The following is an 18,314-nucleotide window of genomic DNA, read 5'->3' as shown; positions in this document are numbered from 1 at the left end:
ACATTATGTTTCTTTTCTTTAAAGACAATTTTAAAGTGTACAATAAAGAGAGAAGTTATGCAAATATAGTTTAGAAAGTATACATACTTATGATATATATATTATCTCTAAATTTTATTTCCTTAATCTACTTCTTCCATTTTTGAATCAGCACCTTCAATAGTTTCTTCGAGGGGTGGTAATTCGATATCGTTATGATCATCCTCATCTATTGATAAACCTAATTTAATCATTCTATGAATTCTTTTGGAGAATGTGGTTGGTTCTTCAAGAGCAAAACCAGATGTCAAAAGAGATGTATCGAATAATAACCAGATTAAATCTTTGACAGTTTTGTCGGACTTATCTGCATCTGCCTTTTGTTTTAAGGCTGTAATAATTGGGTGTCTTGCATTGATTTCCATAATTTTCTTTGATAACATATAGCTAGTCATAGAATTATCTCTTAATGCTTGTGCTTTCATAATTCTTTCCATATTTGCTGACCATCCAAATTCAGATGTAACTAAAACACATGGAGAATCTGTAATTCTTTGTCCAACGACAACTTTCTCTACCTTTTCGTGTAATACATCTTTAATTACTTTACATAATCCTTCATATTCAGCTTTCAAAGTTTCAAAGCTTTTCTTTGCTTCTTCAGAGTCTTCAATATCTAATCCTTCCTTAGTACAGCATTTCAATTTTTTACCATCGAAATCTTTTAATTGTTGTACTGCATATTCATCAATTGGGTCAACCATATATATAACTTCAAATCCTCTCTTTGTCAATGCCTCTAAAAATGGAGAGTTGGATACTGCATTGATAGATTCTCCTGTAATATAATAGATATCTTTTTGGTTGTCTTTCATTCTGTCAACATAATCTTTTAATCCGATCATTTCATCTCCGGATTTGGAGGTTTGGAATCTTAATAATTCAGTAATCTATAAAAGGGGAACAAAGTAAAAAAATATAGTATTATTCCAATGGAAAAAAATAAAAGTATATCAAACAATACAGACAAAAAATTCTCATGACAATAGGGGATAATTGAAATATTATAAAGAAGGTAATATCATTTTTATTCGTTTTTTTCTCATGCCATAAAAATGGCTAGTATATTTTTATTTCAATTATCAAATATATTGGCAATACATGAAGATTTTGAATGGGTATATATATATTGTTTCGCTTTTATGACTCAATGCATTTAATTATCATGGCCGTTCAAAAAATTTTAAACGTTTTTTGCCGTCTTATTCATTTAAATCGTAAAAACGAAAAAATGAACAATAAATGCATGCCAAGGTAATAAGCGATTTTATAAAACACTAATGTTTAGTTAATTACTCAAAATATAACACCTTGAGTAATTACATTAATTGCTTTATAAATTTTATTATTCCAAACGTCTGGACACACATGCATTTGAATTTTTAATACGTACATCACAAAGAGTGATATTCATATTATTTTTGCATATATGTAATTAAATTTGGAATATAAGTGAAATCTGCCATATTTGTATAGGTATGGGTAAGGCAATGCATGTGCATTATCCCAAATGCTTCGTGAGGGGCATGAGAAAACACACGCTGAAACCTCAACTAAGCAACCTTCCAAATGTTGACAAATTAAACTTGATAATAGTGAAAAGATAGGCATATAGGCCCTTCTTTCATAATATATGATAAACTTTTACCACATTAAGTTTACAAAATGTGATAGTGATGTATATATGCTAATCCTTGCATGTACGCCTTATATATATGCCCATTTGTGCATGAAAATGTGAGCATATAATTCATAATAGTATATGTAACAGAATGGTAACAAATGTAGCATAAATAAGACATATAGAAGATTATTCATTGCGAATAAATTACCTTTGCTCTGTTGGCATTATCTTCGTGGATACCTAATTTCAAGTTTTTGCTGAATTGTTCATAAAATTTCTTATAGTTATCCTTGTTTTCTGCTAATTCTGCAAACATATCTAAGCATTTTTTGATGAGATTTTTTTTGATAACTTTTAATATTTTATTTTGTTGTAATGATTCTCTTGATATATTAAGTGGTAAGTCTTCTGAATCGACAACACCCTTAACAAAGTTAAGCCATTCTGGAATAATTTCTTCACAATCATCCATAATAAAAACTCTACGTACATATAATTTAATGTTATTTCTTTTTTTTCTATTTTCAAACATATCGAAAGGTGCTCTTTTTGGAATAAATAATAAAGCTTTAAATTCAAGTTGTCCTTCAACTGAGAAATGTTTAACAGCTAAGTGATCTTCCCAATCATTAGTTAATGATTTGTAGAAGCTTGCATATTCTTCGTTAGTGACTTCTTCTGGTTTTCTCATCCATAATGGTTTTTGTTTATTTAATTCTTCCCATTCATGTTCAACAGTGTGGATTTTCTTTTTTCTCTTTTCTTTCTTTTTCTTTTCTTCGTTTTCTAATTCTTCAGTGACATCTTCAACTTTTGGTCTGTCTTCACCATCTTTTTGTTCTCCATCTTCTTTCTTTTCAGCATCTTCACCTTCTTTTTTTTCACCATCTTGTGCTTCTTCATCTTCAGATTCGGTAATTTCTTTTTCATTTTGTCTTTCACAGTATAATTTAATTGGGAAAGAAATAAATTCGGAGTGTTTTTTTACTAAATCTTTAATTCTTTTTTCTTCTAAATATTCTAATTGGTCTTCTTTTAAGTGTAATATAATTTTTGTACCTCTGCCAATTTTTTCATTGGTTTCATCTTTTGTTACAGTAAATGAACCACCTGCTGCGGATTCCCATACATATTGTTCGTCATCATTATTTTTTGATATAACTACGACATGATCAGCAACAAGATAAGCAGAGTAAAAACCAACACCAAATTGACCAATCATAGATATATCTCCGCTTGCTTGGATAGCTTCCATAAAAGCCTTAGTACCAGATCTGGCAATAGTACCCAAATTATTTATTAAATCATTTTTTGTCATACCAATACCAGAATCTTCAATAGTTAAAGTGTTATTGGTTTTATCTGGAATGATTCTGATGAAAAATTCAGGCTCAGCTTGGAGTTTCTGAGTATCTGTAATTGATTCATATCTTATTTTGTCAAGAGCATCACTAGCATTGCTAATAAGTTCTCTTAAGAAAATTTCTTTGTTGCTGTAGAAAGTGTTGATGATTAAACTCATCAATTGCCTAATATCGGCATTGAATGCAAATGTTTCTTTTGACATTGTTTGGATAATATTAAATAAAAATTTTAATTAAATTTTAATGTGGGAAAAGGTGTGCCCTATTATATATAACAGTTTATATATGTAGAATAAATAATCGTGTTTAACTGAGGGTAAAAAATCGTACAAAATAAAAAATATATATTTTTTATTAATTTGTATGTTATTATGTTTGTGAAATATCGCCTATATATATTTATAAATATATAAATAATTTTTCAACAGCAGAATGGCAACAAAAATTAATATATTAAAAAAATGTAGTATAAATTTATATAATATATCTTTATGATAATTAATTAAAATATTTTCTTAATTCAAAGTGGGAAATTTTAATTTATAAAAATTTTGTATTTTTTATTATATACTATAAAATAAATTTATTTTAATTCAATTAATTTTTTAAATAGCATCGTACATATGTAGAAAAAATTAATGTGCCCTTTTTTTAATACAAAAATTAAAGTATTAATTTAATATAAAAAATACAAGATGCTTTTTTGCTTAGCTTTTTTACATAATAAATGTATATGTAGAATAAAAGTGCTGTAATTATGATAACCAAATACCACTATATTTTGTGACTATTAAATATGCAAGCCCCATTAGCCCCTTACCACGGGGCCATTTTTTCCAATTTTAAACCAAGTACAGGAAAAAGGAATATATATTATATGCATAATTATAACACTACCAATCTATATAATCTTAACCAAAATGTTTATTATTATTAAATGGCTATATAATGCATACTACTAATTATACCGTCATTTATATAAATAAAATATGCATATGTAAATTCCTTCCAATTTCCAGTGTACCTTAAAAAAGGAATTATATTTTTTTTAGTGCATTACAAATTAAAAAAAATGCCGTTTTATAAGGGACCTTAAATTGTGTAGTATATATTTTACATATATGGAATAAGCCAATTAATCTGCATTTTTACCTGTATATTAAAAAAAAATATATAATATTTTTTATAAGGTATTATTTATTTTTACTACAAAATATGAAGGATATGTACGTGCGCTTAATCAACTATAGAGGTATTACATTTTCCCTATATAACATTTTTATGAATTCCGCCCTTATTTTTCATTCATATATATTTATAGCAACATGCTATTTCGTTCGTTCATAGCATGATGGTATTATCAATTAATATAAAGGTGTGGCCTTTGAATAGCTAATAAATCATATTCATTATATGTATAGAGCACGTGCCTATATATAAATATTTTATATACAATATATAAGTTCTTTATTCATTTTACTATTTTTTTAATTTTTTTACTAGGTGTTAATTTTTTTTAACTATAATATATAAGTAGCTATTTATTTATCATAGAGAATACATATATGTGTATTATAATATATGTTATTTATGAATGTATATAATGTATGTTATTTAAGGTACTTAATTCTGGGGGTAACTCAATAAATAAATGTGGCATACATATGTTTTTTTACTTTAAATTTGTAATATTAAAATAAAATAATGAAATCATAAAACACTCATTTTAATATAAAAACTATAGGATATTTTTTAACCGCAATATTACGTAATAGTTTTCTTATATAATGGTGTATTATTTCTTCAAATTATGTGTGCAAAGGTATTATTTGGAATTATATTCCAAAACATTTAAAGCGACTTTCAATGAAATGAAATAACATAAAGCCAACTTAAAAGAAAATCAAATTAATGATAAAAGGTTTAAAGGAAATTAAAAAAAAACATATATATATTTATTAGTTTTGTATGATATAAAAATGTGTCTTTACAATGTAACAAAAAATTAATGAATAAAAATAAAACATCATTCATAATGATGAAAAGTTTTACTTTTTTTGGCAATATAGTTCATATTTCATTGCATATAACACCATGTATATGCATATATAAAACATTCTAAAAAATATTTCTTGTGTTGTAATTATTTATAACCATTAGATTTATCCCACCATTGGTCTTTTTCTTCCTCTTTGTTTGACTGAAAAAAAAAAAACAACAAATGGACAACCACATTTAATGCAATATAAAAGAAATATCTATTATGTTTTATATTCATATGTATCCTTTTTAATTTATAAGCGAACCTGTTTCTAGTTTTTTGCTGATTAAATCAAAATTATTCGATTGGGTTTCATACCCCAATAAAATGTCTTCTTCCTGTTTTTATTAAATTGAAATAGAGAAATGAAAAATGGAAAGCCACAAATAAATGAGTATACCATATATAAAGGCTCACAAAATGTTTATGAAATAAACAATTTATATGAAATTTACCAATTTAGGAAATTCACTATGGAAACTTTTGATGGCTTTCAAGAGAACAAACAAATCCACAGCCTTATCCTATAAAAGTTAATTTATATGAATGCATGTAAAGTTAACATCAATGTATTATATGTGTGAGCAGCCATGTAACTTTAGTATTTGTTCTGGCATTCTCTATTGTAAGGAATTTCGTTTTTTTTTAAAAAGTTGAATATAATTTGATCATTTGCAAGTTTTACTCTCTATTTTCTTACCTCAACCGAAGCTGATAAAAAGGATAGACCAAAATCGATAACACAAAGTTTTATCTCCGTGATATCAGCCAATTCATAAGGGGCATTATTTAAATTATTAAAAATTTCATTTTCATTAATATATGAATGTCTTAAAATTAAATTTGATGTGGTAAAATCTCCATGTATTACATTTCCATTATGTATTTTTGCTAATGTGATACCAATGAATTTAGGAATATTTGGTTGATATTGTTTGATACTTTTTAATATATTATTTATTGTACAGCCATTGACATATTCAAAATATATGCTTTTTTCTTTTGTATCAACAAAATATAAATATGGGACATCAATATTTAAACTGGCTAGTTTTTTAGTAAATTTGATTTCATTTGATACTCTTAATTTTCGTATTTTTGAATCAATCTTTTTGTGTCTATAATGTTTTCTGTAAATTACTTTTTTAATTGCTTCCTTTCCAATGAAATCACATTTATATATTTTCTAAAAAAACAAACATGAAGAAATATACAAAAAGTTAAGCTATATATCTAAAAAAAGTGTATTGTTCAAGTTGGTCGATAATCAAAATGTGCAAATAGAGCAATTTATTCGTGTAAAAAATATGTTCTACTACGACACTTATGAATAAGTTTATATATGTATAATATGGGCATAATTTGTTATATGCCTCTTTATTGCCATTTTATATTTTTCATTATATATTTTTTATATTACAGCATCAGATCCAGCCGATATCAAGGTATAGTTCATTGTGCACAGAATTTATTATAATTTTATGTTTTTCTTCAAATTGTCTTTCTTTCACAGTTTTATCATTATACGAACTCCTTATTTATGTGTGTTTGAACAATATCTGCATGTGGAAATATATTGAAAAGAATTAAAATATATTTATAGTATTAATACATTGATATATTCACGCGTAATAGATGCCATATTATTGTCTCCGTATATATAATCATCGTGAAAACACAATTTCTTGCTCATATACAAAAAAAATGGAAGATAATTGTCATTTTTCTTACTTTAAATAAAATATCAGGATTAAAAAAATTACTATATATTTTTTCTTATTATTAAATTTCTACTTTAAAAAAATGATAAAATAGCTTATAGGTTGTTTTGGGAATATAAACACTTTTTTATATGTAAAATATATTGCAATGGTATTTTCCCCTTTTCATTACTTTCGTATGAAAATTAGCGAATTGGGGAACATATATAAACAGGAAAATTTAAAAAAAAACTTGAATAAATAGTAATAACGAAAAATTACGTCTAATGTGCTGATTGATTGTTCCTTTATCCAGTATGAATAATACATATGCATATACATACATGCATATTAGTAGATGTTAAACTATTTGCTTAGATGTTCGATCACCAATTATATTTCTATGAAAATTTATGTTCCTCAATTTTTCTAATCTAATAAAACGTGGCAACAAAGCTGTATTTTTTTTTTAAAGAAGTGATAATATTTACATTGGCACGAACAGGCGAATTGTTTTTTCTCTTTCATAAAAATTTGTATTTATGTATTGGGGAATAAAGAGAAAAATTCTTCCAAATATAATATTTTGTTATTTAATTAAATATTGTAAAAAAGAAAACGTATTTTTTTTGTATTAATATTGTACGTTTTTTTTTCCCACGTCGGATTTTTTGCATCTCTTGCCCCCGAAATGAGCATCACAATAAAGGAAAGTTTAGAACATGTTTGCAACGTTTTAAATTATTTTGGTATAGAATATATAACCCCTGAACTATTAAGAAGAGGGAAAAACAACAAAAGAGTGCAAAGAAGAAAAGTAATAATAAAATACACATTTTTAATAAATGATTTATGCCTTTTATACTTTTTTGATTTTAAGAGAAAGTTTAAATCTACATATAATGAATATATAAAAAATGAAATTTTAAAAGCTGAAAAGATATTTATAAAAAATAGTAAACAACCTGAAGATGAAATAGAAATAAATGAAAGTAATTATGAGGAGGTATTGAGTAAGAAGCAAGGTGGGGAATATGTTCATTATAACCTTAGTGGTGTTGTTACATACAATTGTGATAATAATGTTATTGGTTATGATGACGAAGACTATTTTTTTGAAGAATTAGGAGAAGATGTTCATTATTTTGACGATTTTTATTTAATATCACCAATTGTTGTACTTTTACTAGAATATTTTGAATACCCAAGGTTATATCAATTGATGAAATGCAATTTTCAAATGGCAAAGGAGTTATTATTATGTATTGGATTTTTGTTTGATTGTTTTTGTTTGTTTGAGCATTATGATAAGAAACAACCATTCTATGAGATATTCTTTCGAAAAGTATGCGATGGGGATTCTAATAGTAATAGCAGCATGCATGGGCTGAACAAGATGAAAGGAAAAACTACACAGACACAAAAAAATATAAAAAATAATAATGATGATAATGACTCTGAGGATGACGAAGAATACAATTTCTACCATGTGATAAACGAAGCAATGCTTATGCTATCAAACAAGCCACACGAATTAGAAATATTTGGGTATAAACATTTTTACAATTTTTTGGAAAAATTAAAAAAAGAAAAAAAAACAAATAAAATAAGCAAAGGTAATAATGATGAAAGAATGACCCGTTTGGGAACTAGAGTTTGTGATGATAAAAAAGATAAAAAAAAACATGGTGATGTTGATGAATTAGCCACTGGTGAAAAGAAAAGTAATTATATTAGTGAGCTATCAACAGAAGAAAAAGGAATACAAGGAAATAACAAAAGTTATGAGAACAATAGAAACACTGAATCGAATGTAAAAAGGAGTGCAATAGAGGCAAACGAATATGAAGAGTGTATCAACCTAAATAATACAAAAAAAGAGTTGCAGTGTAATCTTTCCATTTCTGAATATGCAGAATATGACTATTCAAAATATCAAGAAGATTTTTTTAATAATTATAGCATCAATAATATGTATGATAATGATGAAAATAATGGCTTATATTTTGATAACGATAACAGTAGTATATATATGAAGGAATTATTTAAACATATAAATAATAATTGCAATAAATTAATACAAATACAAAATAAAATATGTTTTAATACAAATCAATTACAAAATTATGATAAAAACAGATTAATATTGTTTCATAAATTTCATACCCTCATAAATTCATATACAGAAAGACATAATATTGTGGTAAATTTTAATAGTAACATAAATAGTTTAGGGTATGCCAAAAATAATAAGTTAGATTCTACCTATATTAATAATCAGAAGAAGGTAGACTTGACAAACAATCTATTGTTCACTGTCATTATAGATTCTGAAAGAGATAAACATGAACTAGAAATGAAACTAGACAGTTTGAGAAATGAAGTAAATACAAATAGTAATACTAATGATAGAAACAGAGTAAAACCAAATTCAATGAATATTGGAAAGTCGTCTTCTACTTATGAGCAAGAAGAAGAATATAATTCATTTTTTGGTCATGCCGAAAATATAAACTATGATTTATTAAATGATAAAATAACAATAAACGAATTCAGAGTTTTAAACGATGTACAATTATATAATAAAATTGTTAATGTTTATAAATATGGAACTGAATTTTTTTATAGTGAACATTTGAGAGCCGTTTTTTGGTTATGGCTACAATCTATATTTTCTGACAATTTAGATGACCACGAAAATGATGAGCAAGAAGATGACAAACAAACACATATTGATCATAATCATGCAGATTTTTATGACATTAACAACAATCAATTTTTTTACGATAATATAATTTCATCGGAAAAAGACGAGAATCTGTGTATCCATATTTTGAGCGTAATGCAGATAAATTAATTTTATTCTCGTGCAATATGATATATATTTGAATATTGCATTAGGCAGTTATATATATGCACATGAAGTTTTGTTTTATGTATCTTTTTTATATTTCATTTTGATTTTCCCTTTTTTCTGATCACCTAAAACAGGACTTGGGCAACTTTGAAAGCAACTACAAACTTCTGAAGGGGTATATTCAAGATAAGGGATGCACATCGGGTTACAACAAAGTAGGAACTGATGGTCCATTAAAAGAAATTGTAAAATATGTAAATAATTTACATAAAGAATATGAAGCTTTTTACACTTATAAAAAAAGAGCTAAAAATTTAGACGAAGAAATGTTCGTAGTATTTTTAGAAGAAAAGAAAAAGAATATGATAATAAGTACAAATGTTGAAAAGGAAGATTATACATATTTAGCTAGTATTGTAAACAAAAATTTAATTAATATTGACAAAATCTTAAAATATAACCCAATACTAGATTTTAGTAATATTATGGAGGGAATAAAAAAAGACAACTTTATTAGGCCTGCTATAGATATTAATCAAATTGAAAATGATGATTGGAATAATATGCATATGTATCACAAAAAAAATAAAACAACACTTATTAAAAATGCTAAAAATGGAGAAGGAAGAGAAGGGGCAATCACAGAAGCTAGCGATGATAAAAGAAATACATACATAATTGATTTAGCCTCAAATTCGAGTTACAAAATTATGACCAAACCTATAACCTATGCTTCAACAATTTTTAATTATTCAGACCAATTCATATCGAATAATGATATATATACATTTTCGGACAATATTTGTAAAGCTACAGAAAGCATTAACCAAATTGTAGAAATGAAACAACACAAATGCATCCATAATTTTTATCATGCTCTTAGAAAAGTGGAAAAATATATGAACTGTGTAGCGTATAACTTATAAGATTAAATTAATAAGTCGAAAGAACTAAAGAGACACAGTTTTCTTATTTTTTACTATAGAAAAAATTATTCCATATATAGTAATTTTTATAAGTCCTTTCTTTTATATATGTAAAGGAGGGGTATATTGTAAGATATCATGCATAGATATGTCTACAATTATATATTATATACATAATTTGATATGTATGGAGGCATTGTTATATGGTATTCATATATATAGGCGCAATCTTGTGTGATCAACGTTATTTTTTTGGTGATTTTTTTACTAGTTCACACTCATTTATATTTCCCTCCCTTTTGGAAAAGTAAACTTATTCGAAATCTATATTATTCATACCCCGGATTCAAAATGTTCGTTTGTTTGATCAATTTAAAATTAATTACATATGTATATTATATAATATACAATTTTATTTATTTTTATATATTTTTTATGTGCTTTTTTTAAAACATTAAAAACAATTTTTATGCATCATTTGTTTTTATATATATATGTCATTAAAACTATGCATATATATATCACTTATTAATTTTCATGCCTATAGCGTATGCTTGTTTAAGTACGAAACGATAAAATTTTTTTCCGTTTTAGCGCATGAAAAAAATTGACAATTTTTTCAAAAATAAACTGTACATAACAAATAGGAATGAATTAATGCAAAAAAATTGTAAATATAATATACTATTGAATCAATCTCTAAATCATATAAATTATTTGGCATTGCAAAATTAAAAAATTTTCGATATAATATATTTATTATATAAATATAGAAAATAAAATAACGCTTTCAAGGTTTTTCCGATTCCAACATTTATTTAAATAAAACTAATTATATTCTTTAATTTTTTATGATTTAAAATTTGTATATTTTGATATTTTTTTACTTTTTTAATTAAAGTATCGCGAAAAAAAATGATAATACCAGTTCGTTGCTTTACCTGTGGAAAATTAATTGGAAACCTTTGGAGCTTATATGAAAAAAAGTTGGATGAAGGAATATCGAAATGTGATGCTTTAGACGAATTAAATTTATCAAGATATTGTTGTAGAAGAATGATGTTAACTCATGCAGACATGATGGATAAATTATTATGTTATAATATTTATGAGAGAAAGTTATAAATTACTTTATATAGAGAGAATTGTAATTTGAAGTGTGCGAAAGCAAAATAAGTTAGTAAAATCGTACCATGAAAACAATTATCAAAAAAAAAAAAATAATAAAATAAATAGTGGGTGACTTGGCAAATGAATGAATGATGGGAAATAAATGAAAACATATATTTTGTCATTCTGGACTGAAAGAATCACAAAATTTAATATTCCAAGCAACTTTAGTTACTATAACAACCTATTTTAGTAGGCTCGTAAAAATGTGGGTTTATATTGAGGAAGAATTTTAATGTTAACGCCTTTTAATCTCCAAGTAAAAACAATGGAAATATACAAAATTTGATGTGAAAAATACAATTAATGTATATATATGGAAGAATCCATATGCAAATTTTTGGAAGATGCATCAATATATTCTTTAATTTATTCTAAAAAATTAACGTATATATCTATAGATTCTCTTTTCGCTTTAATTATATCAATTATGGATAATGGATCAATCATAATATTATTGTTATATAATAAATTAAATTTGTCATAGGGCCTTTGTAAGCTTTTAGATAACTTGAGTTTTAGATAGCCCACTTCAATACTAAGGTTTTCATATACAGTTTCGATATCGCCATTGGGTAAGTGAAATAATATTTTAATTTGTTCTTCATTCTCAATATTTTTTTTTTCTTTATCCTCTTCCATTGGTAATGAAATCGAGCCTTTAAAGAAATGAGCCATTTTAATTTTTTCGTTACATGCATAAAGTTACCAATGCTGTGGTATATGTATGTCTATATATATTTTTTTAGCGCTATTAATATACTTGCATATATGAAATTTTATCTCTTCGATATACTGCCTTATATAAGGAAATATTTTTTTTATTCATTGTATTGAATATGCTATATGTGCGCATGCATGTGTATATATATATATATATATATATCATGGGCATGAATGCCAAACGTTTTCGTGCTATATGTTTTTGTTAAATGTACAAATATTCTCAACTGAATAATCCTTCACATTTAAATTAACGAATTAGTGTATTTTATAAAAATAAAAAAAACTTAAATGGGTAAAATATTTACCAATTTATTTTTCTTCTATGCTAGTTTTTTTGTGGTATTGGAAAATAAAGAAATTTAATTTTAAATGCCATTATGGTGAAAAAATTATGAAAAGAATGCAAAACATGTAAATGGTATCCAAACATGATGTATACCTTTTATTCACACACGCTATATAATGTAAAATCAAATGACAAAAAAAATGCATATATATTGTGGCAAATAATTCTCCAAATAAATTCCAAAATGCTAAATAAAAAGTGAAAAAAATCAAAAAGATAAAACAAAAAATATTTTTTGTTCATATTTAGGAGTGAAAGTGCAATATAAATACATATACACATAATAGAACGACGCCCCAATGCCGTAAATATATATATGTGCATAGGAGTGAGCTTAACATAACTTTATAGACAAATAGAATTAGATTAACAATTTGATCGAAGTAAAAAAATACTACATAGTTTATAATATTTATATGCCTATAAAATACATACACAAAGATTAACAATAAATATCAGTCTTTCCATTTTATTGTTATTATATCATTATTTCTTTTTAGCTAACTTTAGTAAAAAGTATTAATCTTCGGTTTGTATTTTTATTTTTGAATTATCTTCAATTCCGTATGTATACAAACTGGAATTTGTATCAGTGATTTCTATACACAACGGATTGTTCTACAAAAAATATAAAATAATAAATGAAATAATAAAAATAGGTCAACCAGTATGTAATTTGAGGAAGTAGAATAGAGTTTGTATGTATGATATCGCAGTCAATTATATATGCAAGTGGCTATGCATATTTATGGATTTGCATATTTATGCAATTTTTGTTCATTCAGAAATTCATTAACTATAAACACAAAACGGCACTATAATTCTTACCTCATCTGTGTAGAACATTTTTATTTTGGTAATCGGAATTGAGTATAGCCTTGAACACAAATATTTCAGGTCCTTTATGCTCATATTTTTATTAACTTTTTTTTTTATAATGTTAAATTTTTGAGAATTTATAAATTCGGGAATAATTTGTATATTAATTACGTTTCCTTGCATGGACGTGGATCGTTCGTTAGTTCCTTGGTCTGAAAAAAAAGTAAAAATAAATGAATAGTGGTATAAAAAGGAAGAATCATCGTAAAATGATTTAGTCCACACACAAGGGGTTCTAAGAAATATATATACATTCATAAACAATAATCAGCAGACATTTATTTTTCCTTTTTTCCATTCGCTCTATAACACATAATTCACAATATAATCAAGAGAGTGATAATACATTATAAAATATCTCATTAATTTTTATGAAAATGATAAAACAAATATTTAACACAAGAAAATTTATGTCTACTTCATAAGATAATTTTTGGACAACGATTGTCCTCAAAAATAATGTTTTGTGCGGTATTATTGCTAGATTTATTTATGAAATAAAAACTTCTATGTATGTGGTTTCCTACCTTCGGTTGCCTTGTAATGCAATTTTTCCAGTCTATCACTATGCTTTTTGTTTAAAACCGGTTCATTAAAGATCTTTGCAATTGGGTCCCTTTGGTACAAAGATATAAAAAAGCGCTCTGAATTGATTCTTTCATTTTTATTTATACAACTGTAATTTAAGACCTTTAAATTAGGCATAATAGATATTAATATATATCTTAAGTTTTTTTTTTTTTCCATAAATTTGTAATTTTGCAATTTTAATATTTCTATATTATATAATACATAAAACAAATCTCTGAATGTTTCATAATTATTTATTTCATTATTATCAAACAAAAATTCTTTGATATTACTAAAATTTTCATTTATAACATCGAATGCTGATTGACCTATGCTTTGAGGATTTTCATTATTTACACTTATATCTTGAGAATTTTGTTTTTCCTTTTGTGTGCATATATTATAAGCTATGTTTATTAAATTACTATTGTCGCTAAATTTATTATTATTTAAGTATATAGATTCGATGTGCTTTATTTTATATATGAAATAAAATAATTCTTCATAACTATATAAATAATTATCGTTTAAAACAATTTTTCGTAAATTTTTTAATAAATCAACTTTAATATGGTCGCACCCCTCTTCTTCTTCCCTACTACTATTGCTGTTATTGCCATTGGTAAAATTTACATCATATGAATTATTTTTTGTAGTATCGTTAGTTTTATTAATATTTTCACAGCACACAGTTTTCATTGATTTTTCGGTATAATTGTTTAAATTTTTGCTGGTATTATCACTTGACCTATTCATCTCATCCAATGTTGGTTCACTATAATGTGTATTAATGTTAGACACATTATTGGAGCCTGTAAAATAATCACAAGAACAATTTTTTCTTGAGTTTACTAAATCTGGATAAAATATGCTAGCATATTTATCATTAGTAATATATTTATATATTATTGAATTTTTTTTAATACGTAAATTTTTAATTTTGATGTTTCTTATATAATTATTTTTTAAACTAAGAATTTCCAAATTCGGAAAAACAAATGATAAAATTAATACATCATCCCAATCTATTAGTGTATTGTCAAGACAAAGTTCTTTTATGTTGTCAAAATAAATAAGATCAGAATTATTGTGATCTAAGTTTATGCCTTTTGCATTAGGCATAGCCTCAGTATCATTATTATCACCATGAATTATCTCAATTTTTGTATCACCATTATTTATTTCGCTATTATCATATAAACTAGACAATAGTAAGTTTTCTAATGTCAATTTTGTAAATATATTTTGTGACAAATTAAGATAAGATAATTTGTTTGCGATTTTAATTATTTTAAATATATCTATCCATTGACAAAAAAGATTATTAGATAAAGACAAACTTTCTAGATTATGAAAATATAAATTATTTATAAAACCTGTTGTATATATTAAACATTTATTTAACGTAATATTATTTAAATTTTCAAAATTTTTAAAATAATTGCAAACTTTTTCTTCCCCTGAAAATATAACTTTTTTTACTTTTTTTGTTTGATAATCTTCTATAGATAAATCTAAATCTGGAAAATAATTATATCTAAAATTTAAAGCTTGTATAAATGTTATTCCAACATGTATATTATTAAGAGACAGAAAAGAGCATGGTTTTACTGTATTGCTACCATTTTCGCATAAAAAACTTTTTACATACATTTTTAAATCATCTACATTTCTAGGTATTAAATCTTTATCCTTATTATACTTATAATATATATTTGGATTATTTTTTTTAATAAAATGCAAAGGAAAAAAATAAAATTCATTATCAAAGCATCCTGCATTTTTACCATCACATTCATTATCCCATTCAATACCATAATATGTTTGATCCTTATTAGGGTGATTTTTTAACTGTCCAATAAATCTAATGGTACCAATTTTTACTTTTATATTTTCATTAAATAAATACATTTTTAAATTTTTATCGGCATTTTCATCATCAGTGTTGTCTTCATTTATGTTTGAATTGTTTACTCCATTTCCATTGACCATTTTTTTTTTAGTATCTTTGTTTTCATCATTTTCGCTACTTTTTTTTTCTGAAGCTCTAAAATTACAGCTAAAAATTCTTGATCCAATGTTTAGGTTTTTTGGATTGTTAAATATGTTTTCCATGTTTTTAAATTAACGATAAGATATGCAGCATGTATGTGTGGTAATAAAAAAATTATATATAGCTATTATATATTTGTATAATATGACATAGAATAGATGTTTTATAATTGTGTTTTTTTTATATTTTCCCCAGAGTAACGATTGGAAAACTAGTTTTGGAGTAAAATGACTAATGAATATGGTAGTATAGGACTAAATAAATAAAAATTTGCATCTCCTCGCACATTCTAACATATATATATGTGTGTGTATATTATTCGATGGTAACACATATTAATGAGAAAAACGATGACTTTGTCACACCATTATAAGTCATGTTTTTCATTTAGAAAATAAAAGGCACTATTGGCGTTAGGGTCACCAGTAGAACGCACTAATATACATACCATACGTATATATGTTTGTATACATATATTTGGTGAAGCATGATATGTAGATATTTAGTAAAGAGGGAAGTTATACTCGAGAGATAGCTATCTACATATTTGAAAAATAAATTTTAGCATGCAGAATTCAAGTATTTTGGCGAACATTTGAGATTTCTAAAAATAAAATAAAACTTATATATATCCTTTAGAGTATACGATATAAAATTAAGAAAATGATTCCTATAACTATTTATATGTGGCAATAATAATAATCCTTTTTTTCTTTTTTTTAATTATATTTCTGTTTATTTATTTCCCATTCCGAGGTAATTACTACAAGCACGTTTCATTTAAAAAAACATTTTTTAGCTATATACGCCTATAATAATGTGAAAAATTTTCACATAGCTATTCAAATAAGTTTTAAAAATTATATTTGTTTAATTAATATTATTGTATAATTATCGAATGAAAAAATTAAAAAAAATAGAAACAGTTCCATGAATTATGTGTATATTATACATATACGTATAGATACACATGTAATTAATTATTATATTATGAATTATGGAAATTGTGATAAATATATAAAAAAATAAAAAAAGAAACACGTATACACAAATTTGCAAAAGGCTAAAAACATTTAATTAATCATGTACGCGTGTAGGGGTAAAAGAAAATAAAAAAAAGTGGGTAATTAAATCGATATATATATAAGCATAATTATAGGTGTCCCAAATTCTGCGCATGCACAAATATATACATGTATAGTATATATTTTTTTGCTTACATATAAAAATAGTATATATTTAAACAAGTAATGTAGCGTTAATACATCCATCAAGCTCTGGATTATTTGTTACTTGTGCAAATTTTGCCCATATAACTTTCCCTGATTGGGTAACAAGACCCAAATCACTTACATTAACTTCTATTATTGTTCCTTTTGTTATAATTCCTAAATTTGTATATAAATTTGATTGAGGATTAACCTTAACACTTAATATATCCAAAGAAAGTGTTGTTTTTAATTCGCTGTGATATACATTTGCTTTTTTAAATCTTAAACTACTAGGTCTAATATATCTTTCGAATTTTGGGTTTTTTCTTGTAAAATCATTGCCAACAAATGATACTTTATCTATTAATCTTTTCCATGTTTTTCTTCTTCTTTTACCTGATTTTACAACTCTTAGCATTTCACCTTCATTTAATGCCTGAATTTTAGGTACAGGAAGTTCCCATTTTCCTGCTTTACTTTTTCTTTTTTGTTTAAGTAAATTTGTTAAAACTTTAGTTCGTTGTGTTTGATTTCTTTCTAATAAATATGCAGGTAATCCATTTTCATCATGTATTTTTTGAGAGCTTTTTGCATCCTTAAGTTCATGTGATTTTATTGTTTTCTTAAGATTTACTTTTTCGGTATATTTCTTTTTATTGTATATTTTTGCTTTTATTCCTCTTAGTTTTTTAGCTTTTAATGATTCTTTATGAACTTTTCTAGCTTCCTTTTTTCGGGTTTTCTCAAAATAATCAAATCGATACCCATATCTTTTCCTGTGAAGCTCGATATAATCGTTCTGCGGCAT

At 25.0% G+C, this 18,314-nt stretch overlaps 7 protein-coding genes and 1 non-coding gene across 8 annotated transcripts; 2 read left to right on the top strand and 6 right to left on the bottom strand.

The window, feature by feature from the left end:
* Window positions 1-122: 122 nt before the first annotated feature.
* On the bottom strand, window positions 123-3,230 carry PCHAS_0806000 (heat shock protein 90, putative; the record flags this gene model as incomplete). The annotated part of the gene is made up of 2 exons (XM_736288.2): window positions 123-929; window positions 1,872-3,230. The coding sequence occupies 2 exons, from the start codon at window positions 3,228-3,230 to the stop codon at window positions 123-125; spliced, it is 2,166 nt and encodes a 721-aa protein (XP_741381.2).
* Window positions 1,170-1,487, bottom strand: PCHAS_0806010. Its single transcript, XR_001678624.1, has one exon. It is a non-coding gene; the product is annotated as a nucleolar RNA snoR36 (small nucleolar RNA).
* Window positions 3,231-5,189: 1,959 nt separating the features above from the next.
* PCHAS_0805900 (EKC/KEOPS complex subunit BUD32, putative) lies at window positions 5,190-6,524 on the bottom strand (the record flags this gene model as incomplete). Its single annotated transcript, XM_016797808.1, has 5 exons — window positions 5,190-5,227; window positions 5,334-5,406; window positions 5,524-5,592; window positions 5,769-6,254; window positions 6,489-6,524. The coding sequence occupies 5 exons, from the start codon at window positions 6,522-6,524 to the stop codon at window positions 5,190-5,192; spliced, it is 702 nt and encodes a 233-aa protein (XP_016653727.1).
* A 935-nt stretch (window positions 6,525-7,459) lies between these two features.
* On the top strand, window positions 7,460-10,551 carry PCHAS_0805800 (conserved Plasmodium protein, unknown function; the record flags this gene model as incomplete). Its single annotated transcript, XM_016797807.1, has 2 exons — window positions 7,460-9,607; window positions 9,760-10,551. 2 exons carry the CDS (start codon window positions 7,460-7,462, stop codon window positions 10,549-10,551), a joined length of 2,940 nt encoding a protein of 979 aa, XP_016653726.1.
* Window positions 10,552-11,466: 915 nt separating this feature from the next.
* PCHAS_0805700 (DNA-directed RNA polymerases I, II, and III subunit RPABC5, putative) lies at window positions 11,467-11,676 on the top strand (the record flags this gene model as incomplete). Its single annotated transcript, XM_735682.1, has 1 exon — window positions 11,467-11,676. The coding sequence occupies one exon, from the start codon at window positions 11,467-11,469 to the stop codon at window positions 11,674-11,676; it is 210 nt and encodes a 69-aa protein (XP_740775.1).
* Window positions 11,677-12,090: 414 nt separating this feature from the next.
* Window positions 12,091-12,399, bottom strand: PCHAS_0805600 (conserved Plasmodium protein, unknown function; the record flags this gene model as incomplete). Its single annotated transcript, XM_732873.2, has 1 exon — window positions 12,091-12,399. The coding sequence occupies one exon, from the start codon at window positions 12,397-12,399 to the stop codon at window positions 12,091-12,093; it is 309 nt and encodes a 102-aa protein (XP_737966.2).
* A 913-nt stretch (window positions 12,400-13,312) lies between these two features.
* Window positions 13,313-16,357, bottom strand: PCHAS_0805500 (cytoskeleton associated protein, putative; the record flags this gene model as incomplete). The annotated part of the gene is made up of 3 exons (XM_016797806.1): window positions 13,313-13,411; window positions 13,622-13,824; window positions 14,200-16,357. 3 exons carry the CDS (start codon window positions 16,355-16,357, stop codon window positions 13,313-13,315), a joined length of 2,460 nt encoding a protein of 819 aa, XP_016653725.1.
* A 1,177-nt stretch (window positions 16,358-17,534) lies between these two features.
* Window positions 17,535-18,314, bottom strand: PCHAS_0805400 (ribosomal protein S8e, putative; the record flags this gene model as incomplete). Its single annotated transcript, XM_729300.2, has 1 exon — window positions 17,535-18,314. One exon carries the CDS (start codon window positions 18,312-18,314, stop codon window positions 17,535-17,537), a length of 780 nt encoding a protein of 259 aa, XP_734393.2.

The sequence above is a fragment of the Plasmodium chabaudi genome (genome assembly GCF_900002335.3).
Source record: "Plasmodium chabaudi chabaudi strain AS genome assembly, chromosome: 8".
Taxonomy (NCBI): domain Eukaryota; phylum Apicomplexa; class Aconoidasida; order Haemosporida; family Plasmodiidae; genus Plasmodium; species Plasmodium chabaudi.
This window is presented reverse-complemented; position numbering and strand designations above follow the sequence as displayed.